We start from the raw sequence: 26,826 nt of genomic DNA on the forward strand, positions 1-26,826 counted from the left end.
AAAAGCAAAATGCGATTGCAACGCATTACACACACACACTCTCTGTATGTATGTAATTCTACACTAGCAAAGCCAATTATTACAAGGTAAGGCAATTACCCTGATTTGAGTTGCCTATTTTGTTGTCCACCATTTCACTTGCTCTACCCAACATGATAAATAAGTAAACAAATCATTAGTATTGTCAGATCGCTCACTGGGAATGCCTCACCTCGTGCTCAAACACCTTGTGTCGTAGCGACCTCTGCCCGTTTTCTGGCTGCCCGAAAAGCTTTTAGCTACAACACATATGAATGCTTATCACAAAAGAGTTAACGGATGGCACCAACAACCACACACAAAGAAAAACCCAACAAAACGCAACGTGCATAGCTCTTTCCGCTCCCCGACGTGCCGCGTAGGTTCCCCTCTTGGGGCACACGTGTGCTGGTGCTGGTGCTGGCCCGTATTTTTTCGGGCTATCGCGGGTTAGAGAACTCTTTTTTTGTCGTGTCTGCCACCTGTTGTCGACTGCTGTGCCCCTGTTGCGCCGACAAATAATCGATCGTAAGTAATTTATTGATTTCTGATTGATGGGGCCATCATCAGTATCATTCAACTGTCAAGCCAATCAATAATTTCCGTGGCGATGCGACTTGGGGTTTTCGTGGGATCTTCGACCCTGTCCGGTCGGATTAGCCAGCTTTGGGCACGCGGCCAACAGCAAACAGCAATAGGCAGAGATCGTCGATGTGGAAATTTGAATAAAATTAACATTACAGCAACAGCACAAGCAGTAGCAGTGGCTGCGACAACAAAATGTTGATAAGAGCTCAGCTTATCACTGCATAAATTAGCGTTTAACGTTATTGGTTTTTTGATTAAGTTAAGTTTATTCATTTTTGAAATGTCAATAACAGAAAACCCAAGAAAAACATATGTAACTTTCCTAAAAACACTTATGAATCTAAGGATTATGAAATTGTGGGGGTATTTGTATGTACTATGTATGTATGTAGGTCATTTTTTTTTTCTTTTATAACTTTTTTTGTAGTACAACTTATTCTATGTAATTCTATGTATATGTAATATAATAAGCACGATAACCGCATATGTATTGTATGAATCTACTCGCGTTGCAGTTTGATAAGCCAAAGGGCTGCACTTGGAGGTCTTGAGAGCCTAATATTTTTCGCATGCTCGATCAAATCCTAAATGGATAGTATATAGAATATTGCAATCAGGGTTTTCTGATGTGTTGATGTTTTACGGATTGAATTGAATAAATATTGATTTTGTTTCTTTATGCAAAAAGAATGTGTTACTGTGGTTTGTTCAAATATGTTCTATTGTGGTTCCTTTATCTTGTGGAGTACACGGAGTAGTAGCCCCGCCTAACTTCAATCAAATCCCGCTGTGACATACCCCATAGAAGAACAAACATTTCGGCCAAAGAAAACCGTACACTCCACAAGTTGTTCTTTTGCTACAGAAGATCTACATGTCAAAAACATTTCTATGTGGCGACACCTACATATACATATGCACTCTACATGAACTCATTGGATATAGTGGCGCCACTGAAATCAGCGATCTCTTCTTGAACTAACGATTTGTTGTTTTTGGTCGAAATAATGTCTCCCACGTCTCGCCCTACTTGCGACTACCGGTGCGACGAAGATGCTGTTTGGTGGTGGCCGCCGCTGTCGCCACCACCTGCGCTGCTGCCAACAAAGTGTTTTCGGCGCAGCGCCGAGGCCAATTCTAGGACTCGTAGAGGAGCCGCTGGTAATGCGGCAGGACCTCGTGCATGGGCACATGCAGGCTGAACTCCAAGGCGACGAGCACCGCAAACTCGGACGATATCAGCTCCTTGCGATTCAGCCGAAACACGCTCTCCGTCTTCTCGATGAGGCTCTTGAGGGAGTCGCCCTTCACATCGTTCATCTTGGCGCTGAGAAGCAGACAGGCGCCAGCGCACAGTTTGCGGTTGCTCTTGTTGATCAGATTGCCCAGAATTAGCTTCTCAAAGTAGACGTAGGCCTGCGAAATTGTCACCAGATCGATGCGAGTGTCCAGCTTGTTGATCCTGCGCATCTCGCGCTTGATGCTGTGGGCAAAAGGTAAACAATTAATAGAGATTCATGAAAGATTGATGCCTACTCAGGATAATACCTCCTCAACTTGCTCAGGGTTAGCTGAATGGTGGGGAACTTCTCGCGAAACTTATCGTTCAGCTCCTTCTTCAGATCCGATGGCCGCACATAGTCTATCACCGACGTCATGTAGGATGTAAAGGTCAACAGAGTGCGATGCTTGCCGGCAATCAGCTCTGGATCATCCAAGATGTTGGCCGAGTACTGATTCTGCCGAAGATCAATGGATATTAAATAAAGAAATTCCCTGTGCAAATATATTCACTTACGGTCTGACCACGGGGTGTGTCACCACCCAGCACAATGCTATCCATGTCCAGATCCAGCTTGTTCTCGGGCGTGGGACTGGCCGCGCTATTCCGATTGTTATTCTCATACGTAAAGCACCTGGGGAGAGGAGGGGAACTTTATTATTTGTAGGAACAATATCTACTAAGAAAAGTGTCTTAAGGCAGAGCGTGAGAGAAGGCGGAATCGGGTTAGTTGAAGCAATGTTCTTCTGTTGGATGTTTGTGTGTGCGAGGAGTGGGTGTGTGCGTACGTGTGTGTGTGTGTGAAATTGGTTAGTGGACTAAAAGCGTTTGGCAGCAAGAACCCAGCCATGGGCCACAGGCCTCGGGTCTTTAGGATAGCGACATCATGGCTGGATTGGCTGGTATTTATTTATTTTTTTGTCATATTAGCTGCTTTCATAAATTTACCATTTGCCTTGACGTTTGGTTATGGTTTTTGTGCTGAAACGAAGTAGTGCAAAGCGTTAAATGAATTAGCAACAAGTTAATGCCACAAAATGTATTCAAATGTACGAGTTGGATCGACCAATACAAAGAAATACAAACTAAACTGAGAGTTTCGTGGCTGATTGGATTACTACATAAATATTTCCCTGCTCATACAAATTCAAGATTATACAAAGTTTGGAAACATGCCGAGTGTGGACTTTACCAAACACTTGGATTATTGGGTTATAACAGACTCGATTCGACTCATGATGACGCAAAGTGTTTGCAATTTGTTTGCTCAGCCAAGTGCCTCAATTCTCGGCTACAAGTTGGGCCCCAAAACAAAAAAACGGAGCAGGATCTGATTACAAAGCAATATGAGAAATGTTTTCGTTTCTCTTGTTGACTTCCTTCTAGCTTACATTGTACATATAATTGGACTATTTGGACTATGCTAACAAAATAAATCATTCGGTATGGCGGGCCATGCACAATGACGGTTGAGATGTATGTTTGTGGCAATGGTACATGGTGTATGACGAAATGGAACCGAACGAATGTGTTCAATATAATTAATACAAAAGTAGATCCTAAACGTGGTGGTATGGGATGGCCGCAACCTGGCACGAACCTTGCTATGCCGTGATTCTTGAGCGCAGCTGTGCTGGTGATTTCCATTTGATTCTCGAAGATTGAGGCATTCGCCGAGGCATTGCCATACTTCTTGCGCTCCTTTTCGTACTGTCGCGACGGTATCAAGAGATGGCCATAGGATATATCCTGAGAACAAAGAATGCAGAGAGATGTTGGTAAGGAAATCTTTTCGAGAATCCAAATTGACGGACTCACCTGACCACTCTCGGCCTTTTGCATGCCCATCAAATCAAAGGGATCGAATGGGGCATCATTGATGGAGCTCAGAGGACGTGATGTGGAAGGATTACGCCGACGACGATCCTCCTTGCGGAATTCGGTTCTAGAAATGATTAATTTCTTAGACTTTATATTATATACCCATATTATTTATACACACCTTCCATTCTTGCCCTTGTAGTAGGGCAGGGCTGAGAATATGAAGAATGGTATCTTGCGGGACACCAGCACCATCCGCTCATCCCGCTGTCCCAGTCCCAATCCCTGGACATTCGTCGTCCCTCTGCGGCTGTCAGTGATCTGCACTGACTTGCTCAGGCTGTTCCGGAAGCTGCCCGAAAAGTTGCCAGCCGGCGCGAGGCTCTCCGTGCTGCTGTCATCCGTGATGTGGCTCACACTCGATCCACTCAGTATGTACGTTCGCTTGAGGCCGCCGCCCACCACGATGCTGGAATTGGAGCCAGCCCGCATCCCAGGCGCCGTGTTCAAGCGCGCCCGCCGCTCGGGCTGCATGCTCGTCTGATCGCTTGCTCCATTGCTGAAGGTGCTGTGGAGATACAGAAGATGAGGATCGGTTAGAATCGAAGTGATCTAAGGGGCAACAGGCGCTCAAAGATGCGAGACAAGTGGAAAACGTGCGTAAAAAACCTCAGCAAAATCCAAAAACTTTGTTCGAATGGACCTTGAAGGCGTTTTTTATACTCTATAGCTCAGGGAATGCTAACTATTTCATTAGCTTTGAAGCGTCTTTTAGAGAAGATTGGATCCGTTTATCATAAAGTTTTCAGGAATTTAGGAAGCTTTAATTTCAGTGAAACTATTTACAAGAGTATCTTAATTGTGTGCTCTAAAGCTTTTTTTCACTCTTGTTATTTTATGTGCGGTTGTTTTTGGTATAAAAATACATATTTTTTCTCGTTGGTATTTATAAATTCAATGACAAACATGTGCGCTGCCAGGCGGGTCGTCTCGTCACACCCCTCATGCAATGATCGATATTTTCACAGGGAATCAGAAAACTATGCTGCACACACAAGATTTTCATTCATTCATTTGGTTTTCTAAGGGCGATCAGAGCTGCTTATCGCGTGGTGGTGGGGGGCTCCAGCTCCGTCACCGAAGCATGGGTATTTTTGGAAAACAAATATCTACACACAAGTGAAAAATACCGACATTTACGCACACACACACAGCGTCGAAGGGCAAAGCAACAGAAGTCAACGTCTCTGTGCTGCTTTCTCTGAGCGCCTGGCATATTACCTTGGGATAATTGGTCTAGGTCGAGGTTACAACTCGACAAATAAAGAGCACCGCACGTGGAGAGGGGGGGCACCAAACCAAGCAAGTGGCGTGAGTGCCACAGAAGCAGAAGTCAGACAGTGAGAGAGTCAAATGAACTGTAAACTAATTGGGGATTATAAGAAGAACACGTATAAGATGCTAATTAGTTTCAAAATGTGCAACCCCACTCCCATTGGAATTATGATGGAGGTGGCGCCAAGCCTGTCATAACCCGTTAATTAGTTGGAGCATTCTAACAGGCGCACAGCAAGCGAAGCACGAATCTTTCCGCTTACAAATGTAAGAGCAAGTAGAAGGAGGAGGTCAGAGACAGGAGAAGCCTCCAAAATGTTAATGTAATAAGGGCCCCCGGTCGGCCGCAACGCAACAAACATTTTTGTGCGTTTGCTTTTGTGTTTCTCTTTCGCCTAACTTATTGACTCGCTAATGAGTGTGTGTGTGTGTGCGTGCGTATGAGAGAGCTGATAAGAGTGCCCGATTAGGGCAGAGCGAGACCAAGCATACGCTGCAGCTATCGCACACAAATGCAACTCTCGGACCTTGACTGTACGTGTGTGGGTGTGTGTTTGTGCGGCAGAGGTTTTTTGATAGTTTTCGGATTATATTTTTTTTTTGGAAACTCCAACTTTCCATAGCTGGGCGCCTGTTATTTAAACAAACAAAATTTCCATATTTAACAATAGGTTTTTGACGAATTCGAAATGGGATTATCTCAAGCTTCTAGCTTCGAAAAGGAAAAATGCATTCAAAATAAACTTTTCATCATCACTGAGCATTGTTATGTTATTGAGGCGTTAGTGTAAATATTTTTCAGAAGAAAAATCCCATTAACAGATCTATTAGCAGCCACGGGAACGTAACATCGTGTTAACAGAAGACAAGCCTTAAAAGTATGTAGACGATCTTTACAGCCCATGCGTTAACATAAATCTTTTAGTCTCTCTCCACAAGTAGCACTGCTTCCCCCTGTACAAACAACAGATACAAATCTTGGGACAAGACTACAAACTTTCGAAATCTCTAAGGCAAAACCATCTTGCTCAACCCATACAGTCGTATTTCATTGCAGCCCAGCTGTGCCACGATCTTTAATCTAAGAGTATCTCGGACTTGCAAATATTGACCGAAATGCTACTAAACGCTTGCGTAAATATACTTTTCACATCTGTAGACGACCCAGGGCAAATAAATCATGCTGGGGAGAGGCATATGTACATATGTACATTTATAAGCTCCAAGAATTGAAAGTTTAATGTTTTAATTGCGCTATCTGTACCGTCCCCCCGCCCGTTCCCCTTAATGGTAAATTTATCAGTCACAGGCTTTGTTCATTGTCATCGCTGACTTCTTGGTTTTGCGGTTATCAGCGAATAAACAGACGACGGTAATGGCAGTACGCTCTTTATACATATAAGGCTGCCCCCTCACATTTGACTAGATCACGTGCCTCAGATGGAATGCAAGTTTGTCGAAACATGGCCAAAAGTCTGGGGTATATACATATACAAGAAAATGGTAGACATAGATGGAGAATAATAATAATAGTAGACAGACAGATACAAACATATGCAAAAATGCAAATCGAAAACATGTTTTATGTGTACGAAACGAAAATATGTACTTGCAAGACGCGCAATCAAAAGTTCAAAGCTTTAGCAGAGCATTACATGTGTATGTATGTATGTACATATGATGATTCCTCCATGAGAATGACGCACATTGCTCCTCGGCTGTAAGGCCAAAATCAATTAATCTCTCAGCTCGAAACAAAGGTGAGTTATCGATAAGGTGAAACCAAAAAGCGAAAGACCAAGAGAGAGAGAGAGAAACGGAAAACAACAATAATAATAATCGTGTTAGGAAAGGCTAGGCGAAGCAGAAACCGGACAAACAGAGAAACGGAGAAACACCAACTTGTAAACAAATAATCAGCACAAAAGGTAGAGTGGAAGAACGATTGTGAGCTTTTTGGATCAGCAAAAAGAAAAATTAAATACAAACCAAAGAGGGCAGACCTCGAACAGTTTGTTTATAAAGGGAATAAATTAGGGCAAATAAATGAATTTTTGTATTTTTATAAGATATAAGGTATTGAAGATCATGTACATACATACATACATACATAAATATGTATAGTAAATAGAAGCTCTTAGCCATGGAAAGCTTTCACTGCCAGCAACTTCAAACTTGCTCGTTGTTAAATTTTTTGTATGAATAAACTGCACAGCAAAGAGTGGAAGTGAATAACAAAATACCATAGCAAAAGAGAACACCCATCAAAACCGCTTCGAACCGCTTTGATTTTTAATATGAGAAAAGAGTGACAGAGAGAGAGAGAGAGGGGAAACAACAAAACGAAACGATTAAGCACTTTAAAGAGAAGCCTGCCTGGTCACAGCCTGTACCATTTGGTGTTTCGAATGATAAGGCACTACTACGGGCTTTGTTTTGGGTAGTGTCGTAGCTTGCGCAACGAACGGTCGATGGGGGAATGGATAATGGGCGTGAGTGAGTGATAGGCAAACAAATTGCCATACAAATACGTGGTCTAGTATACGCTCTTCTTATCGTTCAGTTCTTTGTTAGCATCCATAAATGTTGAGCTTTATGGATTGTCTGTGTTGATCTTTCATTCTCTAGGGAACTTTGTGGTGTTGTAAATGTGGAAACGGGTTATTTGGGAGCAGGCTTCCAATGCAAATTGCATCCTTTGTGCATATAAACTTGTTGCACCACTGACACACTTATTTGCAACCCCAATATAACTCACAGAACAACCCCGAGGCTATGCCAAGACATATTTTCACGACCTTGAACACAAAAGAATGCAATAATCAGAGCTGCTGCTGTTGCTGCTACTGCCTGTTTCAAGGATTAGAACCTCAAAAGCACAACGAAAACAAACAGCAACCGGCGCGGCGGCAGGAGTAACCGGTTCTTATTACGTCTTCGATTGCATAAAACTCTGGCCTCAAGGTTACCCACTTTGGTGGAGTGCCTCGCCCTGCTGCAGGGTTGCTCAGCAATTTGGAGGAGGGGAGTAGGAGGAGACTTCGGCCTGGACAGGTTTGCCGAACCCTGGCATTGACATTGACATTGCTGCCATTGCCATTGAAACGAGACGGCCCAGGCGCAACCAATGCGTGCAAGCGTTGCCATATGGCCGCAGGATGGAAAGCTTTTGCCTTCTCAAGTTCAATGCTAAGTTTCAGATATTTTACCGGCTGGCTGGGCTGTCCTTGAATTAGCTTCCGCAAGAGCACGCAAGAGAAAGAGACAGAGAGAGATAGAGACGCCGGGGGGACCAGGCTAAGGTATTAAATTAAATAAAAGGGCATGACGCAATTTCTGAATGAGTGACGAGCCTTCGAGGGTCTCGGGTCGCGAGTCTCCCCGCAGAGGAAGTGAGCGAGAAGGCAAAAAATTGTTTACGTTTTTCGGCAAGGCATTTTAAATGTTTTTGCCTGCTCAACTCTTTCATTCATCAACATTGCCAAACTCCACTCCACTCCAAGATTTACTCAAATTTCAAAACAAAAACTGGACTTAAGTAGTTTGTTGTTGATTTTCAATTTGCGTCGTAGTTTTCAGCGCTTTGCCTTTTATGACCATGCGCGACTTTTTGCTGCAAGAATGTTCCCACAGAGAGGGAGAGACAACTGTGAGGGAGTCTCGCATAGCAAAATATTTTCGTTTTGCAACAATTTGTGGGCTCTTGGAAATTTGCTGAGGCTCACATTTTGGAGCGGAAATAATAATGTAATTGAAGATTGGTGGGTAAAAATGAACTCTTTCCATAAACAGGAAGCGAAATGAAGCTTTGATGATGATGATGCTTCTAAATGGAACTTAAAATGTCGCAAGAGAAGTCTTTGTATGGTTATGTTATTACTGAAAGAGAGATATTCCAGAATTAATGTTCACTTGCGGTTTATTTGCTGGCCAACAATTGAATCATGAATCACCATCATTTTGGCACTGCGCTGGTATCAGAAGTGCCAAAGTACAAACCAAAGTACAAGAGAACATTAATTAAACATCAAGCTCCCAACAATTATAGATGTACGATAGAATATGTACATATGTATGTACATATACATATGTAGATTTGTATTATTAGAATAATCATTTCTCTGTCGCCTGACTTCATAGCTTAAGTACTTTCGGAGTACAAGCATAGCCAAATTGTCTATCACGTCAATGCCGTTATCTTAAGTAATCTCTAAAGTTAAGATCGCTTTCAAGTACAGCTGTGACTATGGATCTTTGGGAAATAATCTAATCGGCAACACGATAAGGCAGCTAAAATTGTACGAAATTGATCAACATCAACAACCTATCCCTTTGGTTTAAAATGTAAAGTTTTAATGGATCCTGCTGTTGTAATTAGCCCAAGCGGCAGGTAACTTAAAATGATTTACCCGAACAAATGCTCTGACAGGTCGATGAAAAGCCAATTGGCTTAAGGCCAACTGCATATTTTGTGAGGGATATGTGAACAAACAATATAAAAGCCTAACCCAATTAGAGAGGCCTCTGCCCCTGCCACAAAGGGCTACCGGGGTGGTGCCGACACCAGTTGAGTGAGTAGGCGAAAAGAAACTGAAACCGAAACTGTACTACGTGAAAAGAAGCAGAGTGCCGCGCAGTCAGCCGAGCGGTAAGGCGAATAGAGGGGCATGTGGTATGCGGGGTGCTGTGGGGGGTCAGAAACAAGGTCAGTTTGCCAAAGCGCAACGGGTGCAAGCAGCAATTGCAAAAGCACCTGCTGCCAGAGTGCGGCGGCGGGTTCAATGTAACTTGTCGCATGCGTTGGCATTGAAGTGAAAGCTTTGCAAAGCTTTCCAAGGAGAGAATAAGAAATAATGCACCGGTTCAAGCTTACAAGAGAGTGTGAATGAAGAGAGTGCGTGCGAGAGAGTGTTACGCAGACAGCGAGAGAGAGAGAGAGAGTGGGACACACAGAGAAAGGCCACGTGGGAGAGTGTGTAGGGTAGTTCGAGTCCCTGCGAGAGCGGCAGTTCAAGGAAGTTTAAAGTCGTTCAATGTTCCCCCTCCATGCTCTTTGTTTCCCTCTTCCCATTATTGTTTTTTTTGCACAAATTATTGCGTAATTGTTTTGTGTCTAGCAGTATCGATGATTCACAGCTAAACGCTGCGTGTCAACGCCTGACCAAAGACAATGACTAGTTATAGTTACAGTTACAGCAAGAGCCGTTTAACGATTGACAGAACGTTTAAAGTGCGTGACGAAACCGCAAAGCCGCTGCTAGGGGGTGTGTTCTGTGTGGGCTGGAACGGCACACGAATTGTGGCACAATAAAAGCTTTAGATTCAAATTAAGTGAACGCCGCCGCCTCGCTCATGCACAATTGTTGTTTGGACAATTTTGCGGGGCACGCTGTCCAATTTACGTTAATTGAAGAGGCACACGTCTCTCGTTGCAATTGTGGGCGCCACACAATCAACGAATCGCTTCTACAATGCCCGCCACACACATCTTTGGATACATTCTAATTATAGCCCCAAGCAACAGAGAGGAGAGCCAACCAGCCCCACTGGCGTTTGTTCATAATCAGGCGACGAAAACGTGAAACACTTCAACACAATGTGCATATATTTCTATAGTTTCGCTACAAAGTATATTTCTAATAGATATTATTCCATCGCAAAAACACCTTTTTGGCCCACTGTATATGCGCACACATAAATATTGTCCATGCGTCAGTAACGAAAGATGAGGAAAAAATATTCGAAAAAAAAATATATATTTAAATTTCACAAATGTGTTGAAAATTCTGAAATAATAATGCACCTGCTGTGTGGATCATTGTTTCTCCGAGTGCTTGTTTGTTTGTTTGTTTGTCCACCTTGTCAACCTGTGTTCGCCGCATTTGAACAATTTGAGCCTTTTGTAAACTAATTAGATATCAAGCGTCAATTGGCGAGTGCAAACTTGCGCGGATATCTCAATCATTTACAGCGAATTAGTGCCCAAAATAACAAATAGCAACAGATGAAACCAACAATTGTGCCACATAAATTATTGAATTCAAAAAGTAACCCCAATCACACCCCGAATCGAATTAACAAGTTTCCCAGCGATGATATATGTAGTATGATTCATAAATAAGTGCCCAAAGCAGGAAATATCTTTACAAAGAGAAATATGTTTGAATATGCGAACGGACCAAAGTCTTTTCTTTGACGTCAACTTGGCTGTCAATCAATGGTTGCATTTCAGGTGGATTTTAAACAATAATAAAATTATGGAAAATTCTAATTAATTCTGAATAAGGAAATTTGGCATTTGAAGAACTAAAAATGTTCACTTACCGCTCTCTGAGGGGCAATAGCTTTGCCCCTGCTCCTCCGACGCCACCGCCGCTGCCCAGATTGGACACCTTGAGCGGTATTTTGACGCTATCCGAATCGCTGCCGCTTTCGGCACCAGATCCTCCGCTACCGGCGGGACATGCCCGCGCCTGCTGCTGATGCTGCTGCTTCTGCTGCTGCCGAATGCTCATATTGCCACTGCCCGGAGCCTGTCGCTTTATGTTGCGTCTCTCAGCCGACACAGCGGGACTGATGGTCGCCGCACTGTGGTCGGTAGGCAGGACATTCATCAAGTATTGACCCATATTTTCAGTTTCACTAAAATGCCCATCGCCATCACTGCCACCGCCAGCAGCGGCGGCGGTGGTGCACTCGTCCAGCAGCATTCCAAAGTCCCCGAGGCCGCCACCGATGTGCACATCGATGGCGGTGCAGAGGATGGGTATGGAGGTGCCACCATTCTGATGATGATGGGGTGGCTGCTGATGTTGCTGATACTGGTGGTTCTGCTGCTGCTGCTGTTGCTGCTGCTTCGCCTGCTGCTGGGCCGAGTGGCCGCGCTGCTGATGATGCTGCTGATAGTGCTGATGGTAGCCTCCGGCGCCCAGTCCCAACGCCGACGTGGCGTGGCCGTTGCTGTAGGTCGGGGTCGGGTTCTTATTCTGGTTGCAGATAATGCTGCTGCCGAATGTTGCGCCAAATTTTGTGTCCCGGTGTGTGCCATCTAATGAGATATTCGATAGGAACGAGATCGCAGCCAATCTGCGCCTGTGTCTCGTCTTATTAAGCGATGTTGCCATTAGGCAGTAAACCGATTTCTTCACTTGCAAAATGTTACCGACTCGAGGGTTTTGAGCTGGGGGAGGGTTGCTTGGAATGTGTTTTTTTTTGTTTCTTCTGGAATGTCTTCCTTCCCCTCTCTCTGGTGTGGAATTGTCAACCTGCTGCTGCACTCTCTCGCTCTCTCTCTCTCTCTCTGTCTGTTGACTCTTCTGGAACAATCGCTCTCTCTCTCACTCGCAAACGGGTTTTATTTTTTGTAGGTTTCGTTTATTTAAACTTTTATTTTATTTTTTTGTGGTGTGGGTTTGTTGCTGTTGTTGTTTCGTATCAACAATTACTCTTTTTAGTCTCTAAACTCACCGATGAATTGAAAAACAAATTACTTGTACGCGACATGGTGGCAATTTTCAATACTTCGCACCTATTTATGGGACAACTGTTTTTTTATGGAAGAACAAAGCTCTTTTTATACAATTATTATTATTAATACTTTTTATTATGCACTTTTATTGGTTACCGCTGATGCGTTGTTGTTGCGTTGCTTTGGCTGAAAGTAAGGTAGGAGAATAATAGAAAAATGGAATCAATAAAACACTTTGATCAAAAGCAACACACGAGGGGGAGGAAAGGTAAAAGCTTTGGCAGTGTATGGTTGTGCGTATGTGTGGGAGATTCGACAGTTAAGGGGGTAAAGCCATCATAAAACTAAGTTTTCTGTGGAAAAAACTCTTAAATGTTAAGCAGAAAATTTTAAGATTATTTGCTCACTTTGGATCATAAAAGACTTGTATTAAATTACTTTTTAATGCAGAACTGTGCAAAGATGCTTATGAACCTCCTGTTCTTTTCAATCTGTTATGTTCTTTTTTAATTATGGTGCTGAAAAATGAGCTTTCGGTGGCTGCAAAAGCTGCATGCAGCTAAAAGCTTCGTTTGCAGTTGCGTTGCTGCTGCTGCTGCTGTTGTCAGTGTGTCAATTGTGTGGGTGGGAAACCGGCTCGCCGAAGGCCATCCATCTAACACTTGCAGGCTGCTTCGGACCTCTCTTTACTGCCAAGGAACAAGGAAGCGCAGAGCCCTAAAAGACCGGAAAATTTTCCGCTGGCAGATCACAAAAAGAGCATGGAAAATTTCGATACCAAAACAGCTGATGGACAGACAGTGTTAGGGGGTGGGAGAGCGGCCATGTAGCGGGGTTTAATTGGAATATGTGTGGACCAATTGGAATGCCGTTCCGCTCATAAGAACGGGTCTTGGTTTTAAGGGAAAGCGGGAAAATCAATGCGAGGGGGGGAACAATTTAACTGTGTGTGTGTTTGGTTGTGTTGGGTGTGTGGTTTTTAGAGTGTGCGAAAATATTTCAGGCACACGTACACACACATTCATACATAAGCATGACTATATCTGAATGAATATTGATATTTACCACTAAAAAAATACGAAGACTTCTTATGTTTAATGAACTTTTTTAGAAATGTTTCAAGCGCGTCATTTTGAGCTATTTATAGAATTTTCAACTAATTTTTTTACAGACTTTGATTTTCGCTTGCCAACGCGCCTCTTTTCTCTTCTCCACTTCTCCTTCTCTTGCTTTTTCTCTCTATCTCTCTCTCTCTTTTTCTTCGCGACCGTAGCGTAGCAGCTGCTTTCGTTGCGTTGCGTAAAATTGCTAAATTAAATATGTCAACACTCGGAGGATTTTTTTAGTTGTTTGATTCTTTTTTTTTGCGAACCGAACTTACTTACAGTGTGACTGTGGAATTAACGATACAATAAACCTTCTGACCATCAAAAATATACCAAAATATACCATTTCACTTTAAAAATATACCGTAATCTTAAACCATATTCCTCGCTTTTGATGTTCTATTTGATTTTACTATCTTGCAAAAACTTTAAACAATGACACAATGATTAAATCCGTTTGAAGAATCAATTTGCTATATAAATGTAAGCATTTTATTGTATTCACTCTGATTTGAGTGTGATTGTTATTTAAAGCACCGCGAGCAGCGGTTTTTGTCTTCAGTATGTGAATGTATGTAAACTATTAACAGAGCCACATTTGGATGAGTCATGTTAACTGATAATATTGAAAATTATTCCTGATACCTAATAATACCTAATGTAACCTAAAAACATTGATATTCAAAGTTATGTAGTTCAAAATGTAACAGAGCTGTTACACTGTTAGGTTAGCAGCTTTTTAACAGAGCTGTTAGCCAACGAGAGTTTTTGGTCGATATCTAGGGCGATAGCTTCGATATCTGTTTCCGCAACTCCTCGCAACCAGTTCGGAATAAAAATCTCGAAGTAAAAAGCCAAGTGCTGCTGGTTCGACCGAGTCGGAATTCAATCAATTTAATACTCTCCTTCTTTCAATTTCGCTATTCACCTATTACATGCATGTTCTTCCTCTTTCTCTATCGATATTCACATATTACATGTATGTTCTATAGCACCAAACTTCTGTGAGCATGTCAAAATGCAACAATTCAATATCTTAATGCTACAAATTCATTTTACTTACTAATTGCTCCCGGCCATAAGCCCTTAGCGCAAATTTGGCGTAAACAAAATCTAATAAAAATACCGATATTGCCGATGTATCGATAGTCACGCACGAACAGCTGTTTTCAGAGACGCGCACGAAAAACGTTTTGCGGCATTTGGTGTTTTTGTGAAATTTGCTAATTTAGGCCGCGAAAATGGTGGCAAAACCACTAAAACCTCAAATGCGGAACTCAACTTTGTAAGTATTGCCAAGTACAAAACAGTTTGACACTCGCTTATGGTGGGATGTGTGTGTTTTGCAGGAAGAGGAAGATGTGCCCTATGAGGAGGAGATTCTGAGGAATGCGTACTCGGTGAAGCACTGGCTACGCTACATAGATCACAAGGCGAAGGCGCCCAATAATGGTGTGAATCTGGTGTACGAGCGGGCCCTGAAGGAGCTGCCCGGCAGCTACAAGATTTGGTACAACTATCTGCGAACGCGCAGGAAGCAGGTGCGGGGCAAGATACCCACGGATCCCATGTACGAGCAGGTGAACAACACGTTCGAGCGGGCCCTCGTCTTCATGCACAAGATGCCGCGCATCTGGATCGACTATGGAGTGTTCATGACCACCCAATGCAAGGTGACGCGCACGCGGCACGTCTTCGATCGGGCGATGAGGGCGCTGCCCATCACACAGCACGGCAGGATTTGGCCGCTGTTCCTGAAGTTCGTGCAACGCTTTGACATGCCCGAGACGGCGCTGAGGGTGTACAGGCGCTATCTGAAGCTGTTTCCGGAGGACGCCGAGGAGTATGTGGAGTACCTGCAGCAGGTGGAGAAGCTGGACGAGGCGGCCCAGCAGCTGGCCGACATAGTGGACAACGAGCACTTCGTGTCGAAGCACGGCAAGTCGAACCATCAGCTGTGGAACGAGCTGTGCGACCTCATCTCGAAGAATCCGCACAAGGTGCACTCCCTGAATGTGGACGCCATCATCAGGGGCGGCCTGCGGCGGTACACGGACCAGCTGGGACACCTGTGGAACTCCCTGGCCGACTACTATGTGCGCTCGGGCCTGTTCGACCGTGCCAGGGACATCTACGAGGAGGCAATCCAAACGGTGACCACAGTGCGGGACTTCACTCAAGTCTTTGACGAGTACGCGCAGTTCGAGGAGCTGTCGCTGAACAAGCGCATGGAGGAGGTGGCCAAGAACGAAGAGGCCACCGAGGAGGACGACATCGATGTGGAGCTGCGCCTCTCACGCTTCGAATACCTCATGGAGCGGCGTCTGCTGCTGCTGAACAGCGTCCTGCTGCGGCAGAATCCGCACAACGTTCACGAGTGGCACAAGCGGGTGAATCTGTACGAGGACAAGCCCACGGAGATCATCAACACCTACACGGAGGCCGTGCAGACAGTGCAGCCCAAGCTGGCGGTGGGAAAGCTGCACACCCTCTGGGTGGAGTTTGCCAAGTTCTACGAGTCCAATGGCCAGGTGGAGGATGCTCGCGTGGTCTTCGAGCGGGGCACCGAGGTGGAGTACGTCAAGGTGGAGGATCTGGCCGCGGTGTGGTGCGAGTGGGCGGAGATGGAGCTGCGCCAGCAGCAGTTCGAGGCCGCGCTCAAGCTGATGCAGCGCGCCACGGCCATGCCCAAGCGGAAGGTGGCCTATCACGACGATTCGGAGACGGTGCAGTCGCGCCTCCACAGATCCCTGAAGGTGTGGTCGATGTACGCGGACTTAGAGGAGTCATTTGGCACCTTCAAGACCTGCAAGGCCGTGTACGAGCGCATCATTGACCTGAAGATCTGCACGCCGCAGGTGATCATCAACTATGGCATGTTCCTCGAGGAGCACAACTACTTCGAGGAGGCGTACCGGGCCTACGAGAAGGGCATTTCCCTCTTCAAGTGGCCCAACGTGTATGACATCTGGAACTCGTATCTGAGCAAGTTCCTGGCACGGTACGGAGGCACGAAGCTGGAGCGTGCCCGCGACCTCTTCGAGCAGTGCCTGGACCAGTGTCCCGCCGAGCACGCCAAGTACTTTTATCTGCTCTACGCCAAGCTGGAGGAGGAGCACGGACTGGCGCGGCATGCCATGTCCGTGTACGATCGCGCCACGTCCGCCGTCAAGGAGGAGGAAATGTTCGACATGTACAACATATTCGTGAAGAAGGCGGCCGAGATCTACGGCCTGCCACGCACCAGGGAGATCTACGAGAAGGCCATCGAGGCGCTGCCCGAGCAGCATATGCGTCACATGTGCGTGAAGTTCGCCGAACTGGAGACGAAGCTGGGCGAGGTGGATCGCGCCAGAGCCATCTATGCCCACTGCTCGCAGGTGAGTTCACATTTAACCATTCGATGGGCAATATTTGAAGCTCCTTCTGCTGTGTCTCCCCGAATAGGTGTGCGATCCCCGCATCACGGCTGACTTCTGGCAGACCTGGAAGGAGTTCGAGGTGCGTCATGGCAACGAGGACACGATGCGGGAAATGCTGCGCATCAAGCGCTCTATTCAGGCCACCTACAACACTCAGGTCAACATGATGGCTGCCCAGTTCGTCAACACGAACACGAATGGCGTGGCAGCCGATGCTGGTGCTGGCTCCGGACCGGATGCCATGCGATTGCTCGAGGAGAAGGCCCGCCAGGCGGCAGCCGAGGCCAAGCAAAAGCCCACCGAGAAGGCTGCCAGCAATATCATGTTCGTGCGCGGCGAGACCCAGGGCGGAGCCAAGGATAAGCACAATACAGTTGTCAATCCGGATGAGATTGATATCGGCGACAGCGAGGAAGACGACGACGATGACGATGAAGAGGAGGAGCAGCAGCAGCAACCACCGAATGGAGAGCAAGCTGAGGCGGCTGGCCAGGCCACAACTAAAACCGACGACGAGGGTCTCATCATGAAGAAACTGCGCTTCGAACAGAAGGCCATACCGGCCAAGGTCTTTGGCAGCCTCAAGCCAGCAAATAAGTCCGATTCCGATGAGGAATGAACGCGTTTTGTCACCTCTGCTTAAGCGAAGTATATAACTACTCTCGATTTCTATAAACTATAAACTAAGTTCGTTTCAAATTGTAATTATTTATCGCATCGCAGCAGGCGGTTTGGCATAACATTTCCCTACAATTTCATTTGAGCCCTGGAATATCTCAGTCTTTTCGCAGCAGCGTCTGGATCAGGCCAGATTTGTATTTTAAATTTTTTATATTCGGAAAAAATCCTAAAATTTGTTTGGAACCAGCTGTCAAAAAAAGAGATCTTGAGCTATCATTAAGCGATGCATTCTGTACGCTTGTTGAGCGCCCTGTGCGGGCGCTTCCAGTGCACAGCGCCCGCCCGATGTGGAGCCTTGGCACAGCTGCAGCTACGCCAATACGCCGCCGAGAAGTGTGACTCAGTCATCAAGGGCGTTGTGGTGGGTGTGTACGCGAAGGAGGGCGATCGGCCGCCTAAGATGACCTCGTCGGGCGAGAAGTTTGATGATCGTGTGCAGGGCAAGATAACCGAACTCATCCGAGAGACTGGACTCAAGGGAGAGCTGGGCAAGGGCCGCGTCTTCATGAATGTGGACGCAGAGTTTCGCGCAGTGGCTGTTGTTGGCTTGGGGCAGGAGGGCGTTGGCTTCAACGACCTGGAGATGATCGATGAGGGAATGGAGAACGCACGCGTCGCTGCCGGCGTGGGAGCACGTGCCCTGCAGCTGCAGGGCTGCACAGATGTCTTCGTGGACTCGATGGAGTATGCCGAGCAGGCGGCCGAGGGCAGCGCCTTGGCCATTTATCGATACAATACCAATCGGCGCCGCCGGGATCGCACTCACATTCCCAAATTGGAGTTGTACGACTCTCCCGACTCGGATGCCTGGACCCGCGGCCTCTTCAAGGCCGAATCACAGAATCTGGCACGCCGCCTGGCCGATACGCCGGCCAACCAGATGACGCCCTCAATATTTGCACAGTCGACGGTGGATGCCCTGTGCCCCTGCGGCATCTCCGTGGAGGTACGCGGCATGGACTGGATTGAGTCCAAGAACTTGAGCAGCTTCCTCATGGTGGCCAAGGGTAGCTGTGAGCCGCCAGTAATTCTAGAAATCAGCTACTGCGGCACCGCCCCGGAGGACAAGCCGATTCTCCTTCTCGGCAAAGGACTCACATTCAACAGCGGTGGCCTCTGCCTTCGCCCTAAAAACTGTCTATCCATGTACCGCGGCTGCATGGCCGGTGCAGCCTCCTGCGTGGGCGTCATCCGTGCCGCCGCCGCTCTCTCGCTGCCCGTAAACGTGACGGCAGTGTTGCCACTGTGCGAAAATATGGCCTCCGGCATGGCGGCCAAGCCTGGCGATATAGTGTCCCTTTTGAATGGCAAGACGCTTGGCTTCGTGGACGTCAGCAAGGCGGGAGTAGTAGCCATGGCCGATCCTCTGCTCTATGCTCAGACCACGTTCAAGCCGCGCATGGTCGTGGATGTTGCCACTGTGGGCTATGCCGTCTGTCCAGCGCTGGGGGGAGCAGCCGCCGGAATCTTCAGCAATTCCAATTTCGTATACAAGCAGTTCGAGAAGGCTGGCGGCCTCACGGGTGATCGTGTGTGGCGCCTGCCCTTGTGGCGCTATTACAAGGAGCTGATCTCGCCCAATGAGACCTTCGACATCAGCAATCGTGGACGTGGTCCTGCATCCAGCTGCATAGCCGCCGCCGTGCTACACGAGCTGGTCCCTTGCGTCGATTGGGCACATCTTGACATCCGCAACGTGGGAATGTTGACACGCTACAATCCTTTGCCTTATTTGCTGAAGGACCGCATGACTGGCCGACCAACGCGCACCATCGTGCAATTCCTGTTCCAGATGGCCTGCCCTGACCGCAAATAATTTTACTTGTTTTTCTTTGTTTATGTTCCGCGTTTATCCAAATTTGTTGTTCACTGAGGTCCCCTAACATTTTAACACAAATTGCCAAGAGGTGCCCCCCAAGAGGTAACACCAACACCATCACACAAGACATTTACAATATTGTTAAATTTTAAACCAGAGCTGACCAGGCGAAAAGGTTCTACATTTTATTGTTTAAATGCATTGAAAATCGAGAATATATTTAATATTTGAGACCAATCATCTTGACTTATGCGAACACAAATGGCTGCTTTTAAAATCTCTTCTATTACTTCTTTGTTCTTCAATATCTTTTCGTGAGAGAAGCCCTGTATTGCTTTACCGTTGCTTGTGCACGTTGCTGGAGCTGCACATAACCGTAGAGTTTGCACTAGGCATATTCCGTTACAATTCATGCAAAGCAAAACTGTTAATGTGCTCCGCCTCGACTACTTGAATTCAGCGGCGTCTTTTCCTTCGCCTCTTACGCGAAATACCCTTCTACATATGTACATATGCATGAGAGCTCCCTGGACACATCTGATCAGCTTATTTGGTCTGCATGTTCCAAGTGCACAGCTGAGCCTATGGACTCTTTTAGCGGCATGCCGACGAGCAAGCAATGAAGAAGACAAAGAAGAAAGGAGAGAATGGAAAGAGCGGAGATTTGTGCGCTCTCGATCGCCGTTACAAATGCTGGCAGTGTGGATTCTGTTTCGTTCGGTGCGGGTGTGTCTAGTTTTTTTTTATTCGTTTTATTTTATTGTTTGTGTTTTAGTGTTTTATTTGTTTTATTTTATTCGTTGTGTTTTAGTGTTTTATTTGTTTTATTTTATTCGTTGTGTTCTAGTGTTTTATTTATTTGCAATCGTGAAAAAACTGCAAATTTGCGCGCGAAGAAGCCAATCGGACAATATGGAAACGGCTACAAAAGAAACGAAAGAAAATTGCGTGAGAAAAGAAAAGGTAAGAGAAATATAACATACATATGTATGTACACATTTGATTATGTATATTGTTTTTGGGTTTCTTTGCTGTTAATACTGTTTATTCTCAGTGTAAGCTGTGTGTCCTTCCATATTGTCTTCTCTTTGTATAGTTTGCTGCTTATTGTGTGTTTTGTTGTTGATTTTATTTTGGGTTAAGTGCTGTGAAGAGGAGAAACTTGTAAAATGCATCCTTTTATTAGATTATCCTGTTGAAGTTTGTGTAGTTTACAACTCTAGTGCTTATGTAAATCACATTCGATGCAAAGGTTTCTCCTTGAAGGCCAAAGTTTCAACTATGCAAACTGTTTTCCAACGTAGAGGTTGCAGGTTAGATTAACATTTATGTACATATGTATGTATGTATGTACATATACATGGCTGTATGTACATATGTACAGTTGTGTTCAATGAAATAGTAGTGCCGCGCAACACAATTTTCACAACTATTTTTGAGACCCTTCCAGTCTTTCGAATTGAACAAGTGATACCTTTTTGGAAAGCCTAATATGTACACATTATAACCCAGAAAGAATCCTGGAACATTAGCATTCCATCTTCCTGTTTTACATGACTTTAGAAAAATACCCATGAAAAATGCTGTTCAATAAAATAGTAGTGTTTATTTTAGAAAATTAAAAAAAAACAACGAAACTGGAATTAGTGCATATGTTTCATGTTCTATATGTTTCTTGAGGTTTAATATGTAGTTTTTAATCAAATTTGTTTTCACTATGGCCTTACGCCCACCTGTCATGTGTAAATAAGGTACTGCCCAAGCTTAAATAAGATCTGAGACTATAATTCTTAAACACCTTGGCAAAACTGTGCTCTGGTTGACGGATTTGTAATAGTAATAACACATTTCACATTTTACAATAAGATTTCGTTGGGATTTTGGTCTAGAGACTGAGCAAGACATGGAAAAGTGTCGACCTCTTCGGATAAAATTCCATTCCTAGCGAGCTTTCTTGCGTGTTTCAGATCATTACCTTGATGACAGATTCTTTTGATAGGCATTTTTCAATAGTAATATTACTATATTGTATTAAAAAGTATGTTGGCACACACCACTTTATGAAATACGTCAGTATAAGGCTAGGAAGTAAGAGTTTATGTGGGCTGTAGCCCATAAGGGTCAACCCAACATGCCCAATGTTGTTTTTTTCAAGAATTTGGGCAGTTATCAGATATCTGTGAACACCAAACATATTCTTTTGAGTCTTTCTTACCATATAAAACAACTTTACACTCATCTGTCAAAAGTATTTTTCGGACTGTGACACGGCCCAGTCCACATGCCTCATGTCCTCATTTTTCAAAACATGAGTCGTGTACCCATGTGCTTTTATTCTCAAACGCGTACCTTCCGGTGACCTCTTGCAACTAAATAATGTGTAATCAGTCGTGTATTAACTAGCAAAACACTTTCAGAGCGATATAAAATTTTTTTCATAACTTTTGAGGATATTGAAGACCTTGGTCTTGCCTTCAACCATCTTCGACCATCTACTAAAAGACAATTTTTTCGCATAAAAAATCATTTTTCAGGGTGCTTCTTTTAGTTTGAACTATTTAATATAACAGTAAAAGCACATTCAAATTAGTTTTGAATTTCATTATACCTCCTGATTTTAGTTTTTAGTCGAATTCTAAAGTCTCCCATATTGGACCGTTCATTGATTACTTCTACGCTCCAAAAACAAAAGTACCGCTATATTCAAACATTTCTTTCATCAAAATATTCAATATATAAACTAAGCTTACTGATGGTAACTTTTTTGAATTGATTTAATTTGTTTTTTAATATTTTTTTAATACTTGCACCCAGCACTACTATTTTATTGAACAGCATTTTTTATAGGTATTTTTCTCATGTCATGTAAAACAAGAAGATGGAATGCAAATGTTCCAGGATTCTTTCTGGGTTATAATGTGTACATTTTAGGCTTTCCAAAAAGGTATCACTTGTTCAATTCGAAAGACTGGAAGGGTCTCAAAAACAGTGGTGAAAATTGAGTGGCTCGGCACTACTATTTCATTGAACACAACTGTACGTCTGTATGTATAAATAGTTTGCTGCTGAGCTCTTTACGTGTGTACTGCATACATATGTACATATGTTTTCCCTCTCACCACATGTATTTCAAATGTCAATTAATTGAGTTAATTGAGCGAAAGTGCAAAATGTGAACCACAATAACGTTTTATATACAGTTACGGAATTGTTACTGACTCCCTCTGCACTCTCAATCTTGTTCTCTCTCACTCTCCCTTTCGCCTCATGATTCGCTGCCTTTTGGCTTTTGTTGTTGGGGCCAGCAGCCTTTTGCGAGGGCAGCTTATTAGGCTAATTGCGTGAAGTTGGCTTTAATGAGTCGAAAAACGGTGCCAAGTCGGGCCCTCTCAAAAGGCCACAAAGGCAGCCGCGTCAACTGTTGTTGTTGCTGTTGTTGGGGGTCTGTTGTGGCTTTGAATTTATGAGGCGGCTTTAATGGGTTAACTGGGTTAATGCTCATCCCTCAGCTCATCAACTATCCACCCAGGCTCCTACTCACCCGCTACCCACTCCTTCTCCTTCTCCAGTCATTGTCGTGCCCTTTCATAGTTCTCTGGCCTGCAGCTCTTTCTGTCCTTTTTCATCTCTTGAATTTTTGACAATTAAGCAAACATTTTGCTCCCAAAAATGGCTACATTTTCGTATCAGCTAAGGGATGGGCAAGCCACGTCTCTCTCTCCCTCTCTCTCTCTTATATTTGGGAGTCGAAGTATCTTTCGACTTTTTGCACAACTCATTAGGCCATGCAAAATGATAATTTTTTGAAGTATTTTTGCATTTTCCAATTTGGTAGATGCTCTGACAGGGAAATGGAGCATTTACGAAGCAGTCAACAGAGGGTTTCAGGACAAAACTCAATCAAAGACAATTCGAGTGGAGAGTCTCTCCATTGGGAAATCATTCTTTGTCCCTCTCACCCCTTGGACGGCAATCGAACAGAACAGCTTTCGTTTATTAGAAAAGTGTATTGCCACTTCGTACTGAATTTCTGCAATTTGCATTTGAATGGATATTTTCTATGGCTCTTCCTACTGATAAGTCACAGAGGCTAAAGAGAAATGGCGCGCCCCATCACCACCACCAATTCCCTGCAGTTGGAGTGCAGCCAAATGAATTTGCTAATGAGCAATTGGGCTTGAAACTGAATGCAAGCTTTCGGTGAGAGCACTTTAAAGTGCCTTCCGCCGCTTAGAAGGGATCGGGACCAGAGAACGCGTTAATCATCTACAGCATCAGTGCAGGGAAGCCACAAAAGACCAAATTATGATTATTTAAGGCCAAAAACGTGGAAATTAGAGGCGCGAAATCGGAATTTCGGACTGTTGCCAGGGCAGCTGGCCAGAGCCGCCTCCAACAGAATGGCAGAACCAGTCGAAAAGATACGAATAAATGATTATTTTCGAGGCGGGGGGTCTGGGTCTGGGTCTGGGCGTGGGTGTTCTCGACTAGAAAGAATTGCAATTGTGATAAAATTCAGCGTAACTAATGCCGACCACAGCAAAATGCGATAAATCGCTGGTTGGGTTTCACCTCGATACCCTACACCATTAAAGGTACATTAAATGGGTTACATTTTGATAGACTTGGAATGCTTGCAGAAGTAATTCTTTGAAGAGTAAACAGCAGAAGAGAGGGTAGATAAAACGTGCCTAGATATAAGCATTCTCCCTCATTGTATATTTTTATTGCTCAATTTCTTTATCCGTTATCCATGCCTGGGTTAATCAATGTTCTTCTAGAGCATCTAGGCTGTCGCTTAATGAGAGTCAACATCTTTTGCTTCCTGGCTATCTTTTTTTTTTGGTTGGATATCGTCTCGCTAGAGCGAAGGAGAAGGGTTGGGTCGTGTAGGAGATGGGCAGAGCAGACAGACTTCTGTTGCCTTTTGCGGTCGTCCTGGATGGTTTGTCCCCGGCTAAACTTTTGTCGACTTTCGCGCGGCTTTTTATTCCTCTATTGCCTCCCCTCCCCCTGCTCCACCATCTTTATACTCTCCGTCCTTTCGCTTTTTTCGCCTTGCCTTCGTTTGCACTCTTTCCACTCTTTCCACTCTATTTTTTTGTGTTTTGTTTTGTCTTTTGGTTTTGTTTTTTTTTGGACTGGTGTTTTGTGTGGGTGTCTCTTGCTTTCTCTGTACATTTTTATGGCATTGCCTTTTGCTTTGTTTCGTTTTAGCTGTTTTTAGGGATTCGTGTGTGGAGGAATGGGTGGATAGCGGGGACCAAGGCAATTTAGTTTCGCTGGAAATGATAATTTTCACTTGAGCGAGCACGTGAAAATGAAGAGAGAGACAGTTTGGGTCTCTGCTATAAATTGCCAATTAATGGCAGGAACGCAGCGGCTCTCATTTTGGGCATTGGGCTACAAATTCATTTACATAAAGTATTCGACATGGGAATTGACAGAATAATCTAAAAATAATTCCTAGTTCCCTGGGTGTATGGGTAATGCATGTATTGAATTTCTCCTGAGTTATTTTTGTCTGATTTCAATGCATTCTTTGGCCACTGTTCCAGATCTCTCGCTCTGTCTTTCGCCTTCTCCCTGTTGCCTGTCACGCTTCAGTTGGCTGTCGAGCGCCGCATTCAAATGCACTCGATCTAAGCAAAACTCCAACCCACCCGCTCCGCTCCCCCCGTTCTGGTCAAGCTTCGTGCTAAATTCGTTGCGGTTTTTGTGGTTTCCTTGCAGGATGCTCTTTCCTCCTTCACTGGAAAAGAAAAACAAATACGCCTCGAATTTTCAGTTCATCCAAACAAACAAAAAGAAGCAAATGAATAATTGAGCGTATGTGGTGAATAGGAATGAGTGTGCTCATTGCTGATGCACACACACACACACACACACACACACACACACACACACACACACAAACACACAGAGGGAGAGTGCTTTCAGGTAGTCCTTAAGCATTGACCAATCTAATCGAAATTAAATTTAAATATAAATGTTCAAATATACATAGATTTTTAAATATATATTTATTTGATAATATTTGAGCTGTATATTTCTATGTTTTTCTCGCTTATCTCTCACTATTTTGCGAGTCTTTTTCTATGAGCACTTTAATCCTAATCACATTTCGTGTATCATCAGTTTTATTGGGAGGAGGGGCGGGGGCTAAGCTATTGCTTGTTAAACAACCAGCGGCGAGGCAGACAAATAAATCACACGCACATCTAACGTTCCATCGAGCCATCGTACATTTTGCATTGCCTCTTCCTCCATATCTGGCGGTGCATAAAACTGTCTAGGCAAAATGCTAAAACAAATAGCCAACAACAACAATAGCAATATCAAGAGCTCGGACAGTGCATAAACATGGCATAATATTAGATGCTCTCCGCTGCCAACAATCCCCTCGCAGCCAAATGGCAAAATCAAATTATGTTTATTTATTTATTTTTAACACTCCTCCACTCAGTAGCCTTCCTACCCCTTCCCACCGTTTCCCGGTCTTCCCGGACTATTGGCAGATAATGCGGGTGGCAAGCAGGCCCACAGGATGATTCGATTTATGCATAAAACGAATATATTGGCCATATACTCGTTGCGTACTCGTACCCATACGGTGCATTTCATTATGCTATTGCTGACATCGAATGAATAAATAATAAATGAGCATAATAATGTGAAAGAAAAGTATCGACATGCAGCAAAACGCTGCTCTGACTTCGTACATATTTAATAACAAAAAACTAGTTTCACATAATAATTGCTCTCCTATTAACTTTCTGTTATTTATGATGTTTAAAACTGCAACTACTAAAAGCGTAATTTGTACAAAGTATAATCTGATTTATGCATTTTTAGCCATTATTTTTTAGCCTTTTTTTCTCTCTGTTTTAGTTGTTGCGGAGAGCAAACACAAACCAATTTAATACTAAGAATCTCTCGAAGTTGGCAGAGAACTTAGGCATTGAAACGGACTGTATATTGGCTGCTTGTTATAAATACAATTGGCAAATTAAAGTGCCGTGGCCGTGTCTGTGGCTGTGGCTGTGCCTGCTGCTGGTCGCCTACACCAGTCTCCGGCCGCAGCTCAATTGCATTTTTGGCATTTTCGTTTATTGTGCAAATTTCTTCGTTAAGGCCAAATGTGTTCTCAGAAACGATTTCGCTGGAATAACTATGAACCAAAAATAGAGCAATAAAGAGAACTCTAATTGCCTATTTTATAGAAAATATTCTCTGAAAATTAAAAAGAATTTTAGAATTCAAAAGCAAAGCAGCGACGAATAAAT

General features: G+C 44.3%; 4 protein-coding genes across 5 annotated transcripts in view; 3 read left to right on the plus strand and 1 right to left on the minus strand.

The window, feature by feature from the left end:
• Positions 1-856: 856 nt before the first annotated feature.
• Positions 857-12,320, minus strand: LOC117890529 (CDK5 and ABL1 enzyme substrate 1). 2 transcript variants are annotated; one of them, XM_034795447.1, is made up of 8 exons: positions 11,369-12,320; positions 3,891-4,277; positions 3,707-3,833; positions 3,489-3,637; positions 2,837-2,869; positions 2,405-2,522; positions 2,155-2,345; positions 857-2,089 (listed from the first exon to the last, which is right to left on the minus strand). In XM_034795447.1, exons 1-8 carry the CDS (start codon positions 12,166-12,168, stop codon positions 1,744-1,746), a joined length of 2,151 nt encoding a protein of 716 aa, XP_034651338.1. In that variant the 5' UTR covers positions 12,169-12,320; the 3' UTR covers positions 857-1,743. The 2 variants fall into 2 exon arrangements, with proteins under 2 accessions (XP_034651338.1, XP_034651339.1); XM_034795448.1 differs by lacking the exon at positions 2,837-2,869 and having other exon boundaries at positions 11,369-12,318.
• A 2,445-nt stretch (positions 12,321-14,765) lies between these two features.
• On the plus strand, positions 14,766-17,812 carry LOC117892478 (pre-mRNA-splicing factor syf1 homolog; the record flags this gene model as incomplete). Its single annotated transcript, XM_034798732.1, has 3 exons — positions 14,766-14,903; positions 14,968-16,998; positions 17,066-17,812. Coding segments are annotated over 3 exons (2,763 nt in total), but the record flags the coding sequence as incomplete, so codon positions are not given.
• Positions 17,813-17,825: 13 nt separating this feature from the next.
• Positions 17,826-19,777, plus strand: LOC117892480 (cytosol aminopeptidase). Its single transcript, XM_034798734.1, has one exon. The coding sequence runs from the start codon at positions 17,945-17,947 to the stop codon at positions 19,535-19,537; it is 1,593 nt and encodes a 530-aa protein (XP_034654625.1). The 5' UTR covers positions 17,826-17,944; the 3' UTR covers positions 19,538-19,777.
• A 573-nt stretch (positions 19,778-20,350) lies between these two features.
• LOC117892477 overlaps positions 20,351-26,826 on the plus strand; it is a 135,274-nt gene continuing 128,798 nt past the window's right edge. The window contains exon 1 of the mRNA XM_034798730.1: positions 20,351-20,503. The gene's annotated coding sequence lies outside the window, so the exon portion shown is untranslated. The remainder of the gene's footprint in view (positions 20,504-26,826) is intronic.

Source organism: Drosophila subobscura, chromosome E (assembly GCF_008121235.1).
Source record: "Drosophila subobscura isolate 14011-0131.10 chromosome E, UCBerk_Dsub_1.0, whole genome shotgun sequence".
Taxonomy (NCBI): Eukaryota; Metazoa; Arthropoda; class Insecta; order Diptera; family Drosophilidae; genus Drosophila; species Drosophila subobscura.

Coding starts and splice junctions, on each gene's coding strand:
- LOC117890529 (XM_034795447.1), bottom strand. CDS start 12,168: ATGGCAACATCGCTTAATAAGACGAGACACAGGCGCAGATTGGCTGCG. Junction 4,278..11,368: donor CTATTGCCCCTCAGAGAGCG/GTAAGTGAACAT, acceptor GTATCTCCACAG/CACCTTCAGCAATGGAGCAA. Junction 2,090..2,154: donor ACCCTGAGCAAGTTGAGGAG/GTATTATCCTGA, acceptor TTTTGCCCACAG/CATCAAGCGCGAGATGCGCA.
- LOC117892480 (XM_034798734.1), top strand. CDS start 17,945: ATGCATTCTGTACGCTTGTTGAGCGCCCTGTGCGGGCGCTTCCAGTGC.